The 9,805-nt window shown below is 41.0% G+C and overlaps 5 protein-coding genes across 5 annotated transcripts in view; 3 read left to right on the forward strand and 2 right to left on the reverse strand.

The window, feature by feature from the left end:
* PCYB_112610 (phosphoinositide phosphatase SAC1) overlaps positions 1-198 on the forward strand; it is a gene marked incomplete at both ends in the record, with an annotated part of 2,820 nt that extends 2,622 nt beyond the window's left edge. Inside the window, one exon of the mRNA XM_004223139.1 lies at positions 112-198. Within this exon, the coding sequence (XP_004223187.1) occupies positions 112-198 (87 nt within the window). The remainder of the gene's footprint in view (positions 1-111) is intronic.
* Positions 199-993: 795 nt separating this feature from the next.
* PCYB_112620 (hypothetical protein) lies at positions 994-2,271 on the forward strand (the record flags this gene model as incomplete). Its single annotated transcript, XM_004223140.1, has 2 exons — positions 994-2,113; positions 2,192-2,271. 2 exons carry the CDS (start codon positions 994-996, stop codon positions 2,269-2,271), a joined length of 1,200 nt encoding a protein of 399 aa, XP_004223188.1.
* A 1,805-nt stretch (positions 2,272-4,076) lies between these two features.
* Positions 4,077-5,373, reverse strand: PCYB_112630 (20S proteasome alpha subunit D2; the record flags this gene model as incomplete). The annotated part of the gene is made up of 4 exons (XM_004223141.1): positions 4,077-4,127; positions 4,373-4,462; positions 4,626-4,952; positions 5,116-5,373. 4 exons carry the CDS (start codon positions 5,371-5,373, stop codon positions 4,077-4,079), a joined length of 726 nt encoding a protein of 241 aa, XP_004223189.1.
* A 1,953-nt stretch (positions 5,374-7,326) lies between these two features.
* PCYB_112640 (20S proteasome alpha subunit C) lies at positions 7,327-8,216 on the forward strand (the record flags this gene model as incomplete). The annotated part of the gene is made up of 2 exons (XM_004223142.1): positions 7,327-7,857; positions 8,007-8,216. The coding sequence occupies 2 exons, from the start codon at positions 7,327-7,329 to the stop codon at positions 8,214-8,216; spliced, it is 741 nt and encodes a 246-aa protein (XP_004223190.1).
* A 712-nt stretch (positions 8,217-8,928) lies between these two features.
* PCYB_112650 (hypothetical protein) lies at positions 8,929-9,429 on the reverse strand (the record flags this gene model as incomplete). Its single annotated transcript, XM_004223143.1, has 1 exon — positions 8,929-9,429. A coding segment is annotated over one exon (501 nt), but the record flags the coding sequence as incomplete, so codon positions are not given.
* Between the last annotated feature and the right edge of the window lie 376 nt (positions 9,430-9,805).

Here is a 9,805-nt window from a genome sequence, read left to right on the forward strand (position 1 = left end):
TTTTTTTTTTTGTACATATTGATTGTTATGAAGTGGAATTGGGATAGCCTGGCTCTGCGTCCCTTCCACCTACGCGTAATTTGTTTCGAATTTCATCTTTCCCCCCTTCAGTTCTTTGCCAGATTTTCCTTTTTTCTATCGTGCCTTATTTGCCAATACGTCTTAAAACCTTTGAACAACTCCTACGCAGAATGTTAAACCATGTCTGCGTGTTGTGTGCAGATAGAGCAACATTTCGTATTGAACACAATGGAGGGACAATTTTTCAACTCACTTGGGCCTGGGGGGATGTTCTTCCGGCCGTGTCCCTTTAAAAATTATTTCCCCTCGAGATGAGTATTCACATGTGAGCGGTGGCTCCTAAATATATTTACATTCCCGCATGTGTGCACTTATATATTTATACCTACACATGTGCATAGCGCAGCATGTCATTTATGTAGAGTCCCTGTGAACGAGCGCTTCGCTAAGATCACGTCTCTTCTAGTTGACGCAGTCTCATAGAAGCTCCTTTGTTGGGCTAACTCTAGCTTAAGTAACACTTGTGCTAAATACACGTTGACAATTTTGACATCCAAAAAATTATTTTATTTTCTTTTTTTATTTTATTATTTTTTTTTTTTTTCCGGTGAACTGAACTATCTCCCCGTTTGGGAAATTTCATCTCGCCTTTGTGACTCTGAGCAATTTTGCGTTCCTTGCGATTTGTGACGGGGGGCGAGGTGAACACAAAATGGGGGAACACTTTCCATATAAGCAAAAAGGCGACGCACAATTTAGGGGTGCTAAAAACAAGTGAATGATTAAGCCAGGCAGGAAAAAAAAAAAAGCATTAAACATGAACATGAACATGAACAACTGAGAGGGGAAGAAAACAACGCACGCACAAATAAAGGAGCCTGACGAAGAAATAGAATGAGCAAAAATGGGAACAAAATAACGTGAAAAACACACCACTTATACCACGCCATCCGTACAGTACAATGCCATAAAATGAAAAATATAAATCACAGACAACATTTCTGGGAAAGTACTACTGTCAATAATAAGAGCTACACCAATCCTGAAAATTCAAACACAGGGAACAAGGAATCCAACGAGAAAGGACCCATAAAAGGGAGCACCCATCACGTGCTAAGCAAAAAGAAAAAGAATAACCAAACTGCGAGTGCTGAAATTACCACAGAGGTGAGTAGCGCGAGGGAGAATCCATGTTTGAACTGGCGCACTGTTAGAGGTGAAGAGCTCAGTGGAGAAAAAAAAAAGAGTAACAAAAAGGTGAAAAACGAAACGTTCAATTCGAGAGTCACTGCTGACAAAAGAAGAAACAACGCCAAGGGAGATACACCTGTTCCACTTAAGAAAAGCGGAGAAGGGGAAAAATTATTGGAGAAAAGGGAATGCCTTCTGAATAGGGAGTCAACGAAATTTCATGAAAAAACGGACATTGAAAATGACGCGAGCGATTTTTCCAATTTGATCACTTTTGATGATCAGCCAACGGTGAGTGAAAACATTCCCATCCAAAATAACCCCCCCCATGGCACACACAGGGATGCACTCAGGAGGGATGACCTGGAAATTTCGTTAAAAAATGTTCATTTCGATATTCACTTGGATGATCGCGCGGGAATTGGAGGAATCCACACGGAGACCGTTCCTGAGGGGTGTGCTGCCCGCAATGGCACCAGGGGTGGCAACAGGGGTGGCAACAGGGATGGCAGCAGGGATAGAAGCAGAGATGGCAGCAGGGGTAGCAGCCGGGATAGCAGCAGAGATGGCAGCAGAGATGGCAGCAGGAAAACCAAACATGGTCCAAGTGGAAATGGAGGGGTTGGGAAGAACCCCCACAATGGCACTAACACCGCGAAGGCGCATTTCGCAAAATTGAACAAGGAAGAAAAAGACGAAAAGGAACTACTACTGGAGCATATAAAAAGGCTGGAGTATCAAAACAATATATTTCTCAACAATTTGTTAAATGTGTACTACGTCTGCATGGACTACATCAAAATGCAGGATGAGAAAATAAAAAAAAATGAAGAAATCATACTTTTCCAGAATAAAATTATAAAAGATTTAAAGGCAAGTGAACACTTGGAGGATACCACAGGTATGAGTAATGACACAACTGGTAACTGCAAAAATGATGACTCAGATTTGTGAAGTAGCATCTCCCCTTTCGTTTCAGTTAAAAGGAGAATTATGACGCTGTTAGTTTTCTTCCTAATCGACGAAGCCGTTCATCCTTTTTTTGCCCTATTTGTGTAGTTTTTTTTCATTAACAAAATTTGAAGCAGTCACTATGTGTAACACCACATTGTGAATGGCACAAAAAAGGGAGTAAACTAATAACGAAGCTGTGACAATGTTGAAGTAGCGGGGGGAAGACACACAGTTAGGTATATTACGTAGAGGGTTCCTTCATTAATTTTTTTTTTGCCTCCCCGCGCGGAAAGGCGGAACAGTGCCAATTTCATAGCTGTATACGTTATAATAAACGTCGCATAAAGGAGAAAACGAAATTATTATACATGATAGGGTCTACATTTTTCGAGTAAAAGAGGTCAATCCCCATTTTTTGAAGTGCAAATTTCCCCATTTTTGCGTATAATCAGACCAGCTGTAGCTGTGTGCATTTGCTCCTCCTCCGAGTTGAAGTTTTCCGTACGTTCCTCATGTTCTGCCATTCGGCATTGTGACAACTGCGCACACGCAAGCAAAAGCGTGTAAGTGTATGTGTTTTTTTTGTTTGCAGTGCTCTGCTTATTCTTACCATTTTGTCACATTGCCACTTTGCTACTCGGCCATTTTTCCATTTTTCCTCTGTTCATTCTTACCTTTTTTCTCTATTTTTCCACTTTGCAATTTTTTCATTTTTTTCGTGCTTGAAAAAAATATGTACACTATCCCCTTGGTGCCCCAACACGCGGTTCCACTCGAGCCCCGTTCATTTGACTTCCAGTTTTGATTTTTCAAAAAATATTTCGCGCCCAAAGGCAATCTTTGAAAATGCATACGTACCAACTGTTCGAATGGGAATAATGCACAGCCTGGTGGAATAAAAAGGTGGATACTCTGGTAACTGACCATATTGGAAATGTACCCCTTCTTCACAACAGGCATAACAACGATTCGCGCATAATGCAATAAATGGAACCTCCTTTGCCAAGCAGGATGACATAACAAACGCTTTTTTTTTTTTTTTTTTTTTTTTTATATCCCCCTTAACATATTTCACATGTAGGTGAGGCATATGTTGGGCCCAATCATATAAACCACTCCCATTTTTATACATTTAGCAAAAGACCATCCGAGGTTTTTACGTGCACACACTTCTTTGACTAACATATAAACATGTTGTAATTTTTTTTTTCCTCCTCCCTTTTGTGGACGGCTCATTAGTTTCTCCCCTTTTTCGACGTCCATTTGGCTCTCCACTGTGTCAAGTGCGAACTCAATTTTTACGTTTCGCCTTCTACGTTTCGCCTTCTACGTTGCGCCTCTACGTTTCACCTCTACGTTTCACCTCTACGCTTCGCGGAACAGACGAAGCAGTTTTGCGACTTGCATTTTTTTCGAGTTTGCGTTTTCAAATTAAGCAGGGCACACCTGTGCATACCCATTTGGTACACACCTTGCATATGTACCATTTGGCAAGACCAGGAAGATATATATACGGCATTTACAGCTTCCTTTTTAATTAGCCGCTGGTGAGATGAGTGCACAGAGGGGGGGAGGGGGAAAACTACCTCCTTTGTACACGCGTGTCAAAATGAAAATGTATTTATTTATAAGTTAATTAAAAAGTTCCGCTTCATTTTTTCACAGTTTTTCAATTTAAAAATTGAGGATGCAGACCAAACGAGCGTTACGCGCAACATCCTTCAAATGTCCCTAGGGTAAAAAAAAAAAAAAAAAGGCTCCACGCACATACACATGCATGAGCGTACGCACACATATATGTACATATCTACATATGTACGTGTAGCATATATGTGCACATGGACGCACGCGTGGATATCCCCTGTCTACACTTGTACGAAACATAAAAAAATAAGGAGTCCGCGCCCCGCTTATTCATTCTGTGAATTCTTCTTCGTTCGTTCACTGTCGATTACATCAACCTGAAAAGGCCAAAAGGGAAGGAATGGACGAGCCGCATAATCGGGGCAATTTTTGCTGCGACTCCCCTCCACGTGTACGTACAAGCAATGTGAGGCAAAAATGGGACACGTATGCAACGCTCGCGCAGGGCACATATACATATTTTTTATGACAATCCGATATGCTATACATTCCCTTGTGCACATCTTTTGGCACATTTTTTTCCACATTTTTGGGGTCCGATACAGCCACTCTGCAGACTTACCAATGCGTTTATTTGCTGTTCATCGATGAAACTTAATTCCTTCTCGGTCAGCAGGGCGACTTCGATATTTTTGCTGCTCAATTCAACGACCTATTTAGAAATAAAAAACGGGAGAGATTAACAAAGAATGTAACATTTGGCATAAGAGCAACATGGCAGTTAATTAATCAGGGGTGTTTCCCTTCACAAAAAAAAAAAAACCCTTCCTTTTCTTTCTAGACGCGACGGACACACTCATGTTCGCTGTGCTCACCTCAAATATGGCCTTCATAGCTAGGAGGAGGCAATCGTTCTGCTCCATATTTTCTTGGTAATTCTTTTCCAGAAATTCCTGCACAACTTTTGCGTTTTTTCCAATTGCCTGCGCTTTCCATGATGCATAAATACCGCTGGGCTCCGTTTGGTAAATGCATATTTCTTTGTTATTCTTAAATCCAGCGATCAACGTTGCTATTCCAAATGGTCTCACACCTCCTCTATGTGTAAACTTTTGCTGAACCTTCGCAACGTACTTGGCAATATAGTCAACTGGCGCCGGTTCATCCATGTTTAAAAAGTACCTTTGGCATTCCAGTCGCGTCTGAATGGGGAAAAAAAAAAAAGAGCAAAAATGGTGTGCAAAAATATGAACATTTTGGCTATCTAGAAAAGAAAAAAAAATCATTTTGGCTATCTAGAAAAAAAAAAAAAACATTTTGGCTATCTGAAAAAAAAAAAAACTTTGCACATTGTGCCCAGTTCACCTTATTGACTAAAACCCTCGCATCGGCATTCAGCCCTGCAAAGGCTAAACAGTTGTGTTCGTCCAATTTGATTAACTTCTCGGTCGTTCTTGGGTTTTGCAATTTCGGAATGTTCTTCTTTTCCACTGCCAAAACAGCGAAATTGGAACTTTTTATTGCCACTGCACAGCCTCCTTTTTTAACCGCCTCCAAGGCATGTTCTACTTGTAGCAAATGTCCATCAGGACTGAACACGGTTATAGCTCTATCATAACTCATTTTTATTTTTGAGCTACGTTATCTGAATTGTTATTCTGAATTCTTGCACAGGAGTTCCTACAAACGATATCAAAAAGGAAAAAAAATAAAATGGCCTTCCGAATGGATATGCACATTTAAAGCGTGGTGTAAATAGATGTGCTACTTGCACATGCCAGTTTCGCATTGTCCACTTCGATCTTTGTCGTTCAAACGGGGGGAGGGGTGCAAAATATGCGAAATGGGTATGATGCAGGCGGTCGGTCGGACAAACTTCAGCCACGAGCAAAAAAAAAACCACCCACGTATATATGTGCACACGCAACTGTACGACGAACGAACAACGACAGTGCGCTGTAGATGCTACACAGTGCCACGCGAAACAAAACGGATTTCACCATGAATATACACAACAGTGTGAATATTGCTAACTCTACTCTCAGGACTTGAGACCAATTTAGGAAAACACAAACATGTAAAGTGATTTATGCGCAGCAAAGCCCTCGTCTGGATGGTCACCAGATGAACACACGAGGATGCTCAACACGAATATAATAAAAAAAATTCACGTACACTCTTTTGTACATTTTATGTTCAACCGGGGGGGGAGAAGAGCTGTCACTACAAACGTATAGGCGTAACTACACGCATACAGATATGTATTCAAAGAATTACTGCTTTTATGTTATGCACGCATGGTAAGCACACATGCGAGTATGTTTGCTGCGCATATATTCATCCTCTCATGCACTTACGGGACGAATGTACGCTTGGCCTATTCACCTGGGGCATATAGCTTGTACCGCCGGTTGGTGTATCTCCTTCGATATTTTCTTACACCCTGGTGGGTCCCCTTTGTGCGAATGAAATTTTGAGAATATTCAATTCGGGTGCGGCCCTAAATGTTCGTGTGATAGATTAAGTTGATATGTGAATCCTGTGGGGATAAGAACTAAGCTTTTGGAAGTAGCTCTTCGGCGAGCTCGCTACTTGGGAGAATCGCTACTGTGGGGAGTCACTCAGCGAAGTCACTCACTCGGAAAGTAACTCACTTGGGAAGTCACTTATTTGGGAAATCACCATGTTAAGAGGTTACTCCTCGAAGTTGCCAGTTTTTTTTCCTTTCCTTTTTCCAATTTTAAAAAGCACTTTTTTTTTTCTGGTTAAGCTCTTTGCAATGCGGCATACGCGCATGTATCAGTGGTGACACCGCGCGCAAGAGTGTACAGCACATGCCCGGGGATGCGTGTCGAGAGCCATCCGCCGGGTAACGAGCCCCCCCCCTGGCGTGCCCCACTGCTGTGCCCCACGTGCCAACTTTTTACCTTTCTTGAGGGAAGTATTCCCCCTTTGCGCTTCTCACGCACCGCCACCTTTTGATACTCCCGTGGGTGATAATCCCCACCGCATAGTAATATGTTCGTAATTATAGCACATGTGATACAAGCCACTGTACGCGCTGCTTCTCTCCCAGGATTCTTCAAGCCCCTCCCCACACGGCGTGCGCGATAAGTGTGAAATAATACAAATGAGCATCACCACCATCGCGCTGATTTTGTTTTTCCTTTTTTCATAAGCCCTAGTCACATTATCATAATTCCCCTCCACCCTCAAGGTCGTAACTGAGCTGCTTTCTCATATCTTGAGAGAAAGGGAAAAAAGTTAAAAGGCGTATTCTTTTCACTCACCTTAATCTGCATCGAAATAGCTCTGGTTTATTTTCACCTATTAACCATTCCATGCGCATAATTTTGCCGCACATATACGAACATGCTTGAGTAACCAAACGTGTAGCAGCACACACAATATACTTCGTTGTTCAGTCGGTGAAAAACGATACAACGAAGGGAATGTAACTTAGAGGTGGCCAAAAACAGCAAGTTGCTTCTCCTCGCAATCGCAAGCCTCCAAACGATAGAGGGACACCCCTTCGCGCGTAAACTCCCACATTGCACGTAACAACCTTGCTCAGGAATGGCCAGGAGATATGACAGCAGGACGACTACCTTCTCCCCAGAGGGTAGATTATACCAAGTAGAATATGCCCTAGAAGCAATAAATAATGCCAGCATAACAATTGGCATAATAACAAACGAGGGAGTAATTCTGGGGGCCGACAAAGTATTCATATCTAAGTTAATAGATAAGGCAAATAATTTCGAAAAAATCTACAAAATTGACAAGCATATATTTTGTGGAGTGGCAGGATTAAATGCTGATGCGAATATTTTAATAAATCAGTCCAGACTATACACACAAAGATATTTGTACAACTACAATGATGTGCAGCCTGTGTCCCAATTAGTTGTTCAGATTTGTGATATTAAGCAGAGTTATACACAATATGGTGGGTTAAGACCCTATGGTGTCAGTTTTCTGATTGCAGGTTATGATGTAAAGGAGGGATACCAACTGTACCACACAGACCCCAGTGGGAACTACTCTGGATGGTTTGCTACAGCCATTGGCACGAATAACTTGACGGCCAGTTCCATTCTCAAGCAGGTAATTGATGAGTGTGTTGTGAGTGTCTCTCCATACGAATGTGTGCCTGCGCACCTGTGCAACTGCTTAACGCATGGTTGCTCCCCTGCATTCATGTGTGTATACACTCTTCTCATGTAACTCATTTGCTCATTTCTTTCCCCGCGAAGGAGTGGAAGAAGGACATGACTCTGCAGGATGGCCTATTGCTGGCCCTGAAAACGCTAGCCAAGAGCACAGATAGCGAGGTACCCAAAAGCGAAAAAATCGAGTTAGCCTACCTATCAAACAAAGACGGGGAGTTGATACAGAAATATTTAACAGAAAAGGAAATAGCAGAACTAGTTAAAATATACACAGAAAAGTATGTGAAAGAGTAAGTTCCATCTGAACAAGTGTTTTCCGTAATGGCGTCCCTCCACAGTAGCCTCTTGTTTGTCCACATGCTTGTTGAGAAGCCATTTCCCAGTGAATATACCAGTCGTTTTTACGTTGTTCCTCCATGTGGTGGTTCTTTTTTTTTTTTTTTTACACCATTTTGTGTACCCTTTTTTTAAAAAAAAATAAAAAAACGCGCACAAAATGAGAAAGCGATTAATTGTTAACAATTTTTTTTATGAAATTTCTGTTTTTCGTTCCACAGTTATTTTAAAAGGGATCATACGTGTGTGTACTAAATACGTATATGTTAAACATATGCACAAACATGGGCATATCAAACGGTCAAAATGAAATTAAAAAAAAAAAAATTAGCGATTTGGTCTGCATTTTTTAAAAAATTAAAAAAAAAAAAAATTGCGGTTTGGTCTGCATTTTTTAAAAATTAAAAAAAAAAAAAAAAATGGTTGGCTAACCAAGGAATATTTTTCCCCGTACGCGAAGTGGCATATGATAGAAATTCTCTCTATGATTTTCGTTATGGTTGAAACAATTGGCAACAACGTGTGCCATTGGAGTCTCGCCAATTTTTTGGATTTCTCATTTTATGTGTTAAAAGGAGAGGCGATGCTTCATTCGGGTGTCTACAAACACGCACATAAATAATTGCACATTTGCACACACACATAATTATTATGCGCGTACTAGCTAACAACGAACGATCATCCCACAGCCGAGGAAGAAGCCAAAGCTGACAGCTCCACCAATGACTGAAACGGGGAAAATGAAAAGATTTTTGTGTGCAAAGGAGGCATATAAGCCTGTTAAGCTTCCGAAGATTCCTCCAACCATCGTGCCCATCTTGACCCCCATTTTTACGCTCTCCAAACATGCCCTTGTCCGATGACTCAAATTAAAATCAAATAAATTTTTTTTATCATCATAAAAAGAAGAATCGATAAAATTACTTTTTGTATATTTTGAAAAATCCTCATCATATTTATCACTTGCGGAGGTATCTTCCTTAAATTCAAATTTGGGGGGAGGGCTAAATCCCTTGAATTCGGTTACAGCAGGCTTTTCACTTTTTAACGACTTGGGTTTTTCAGGCGCAGACGCAAGGTAATTTCCAAAGGGCGGGGGGGTAACATAATCATCGTACGCCGACTTTACTTTCTTCTCCTCGGGAGCTTCTTTTTTCCAAAACCAGTTCATGCTGCTTGTTCATAATATTTTATGGGCATATGGATTGGGCACAAACATACGTACGTGCTTAAATGCTTATGTGTATGCTTTTCTGACGGGCAAATAGGCGGCCTACTCTTCACGCGTGCGCTTCTCCCGAGTTATGAGTATAAAAAGGATGGGGATTGGGGAAATCCATATGCATGCTCTTACAACGTTGCTCGGTAGTTTATGCCTTTAGCGAATGCGTGGTGAGAAAAAACTTCTTTCCTTTTCTCTCTCCTTTACGGAAAAACAAATGGATTTATTTTAATTAATTATTATGATATTTTTTCTCACTTGGTAGAAAAAAAAAAAAAAAAAAACCTAAAAATTTTTTACTTATTACGTTGTCGTTACTACCGTT

The sequence above is a fragment of the Plasmodium cynomolgi genome, chromosome 11, assembly GCF_000321355.1.
Source record: "Plasmodium cynomolgi strain B DNA, chromosome 11, whole genome shotgun sequence".
In the NCBI taxonomy this organism is placed as follows: Eukaryota; Apicomplexa; class Aconoidasida; order Haemosporida; family Plasmodiidae; genus Plasmodium; species Plasmodium cynomolgi.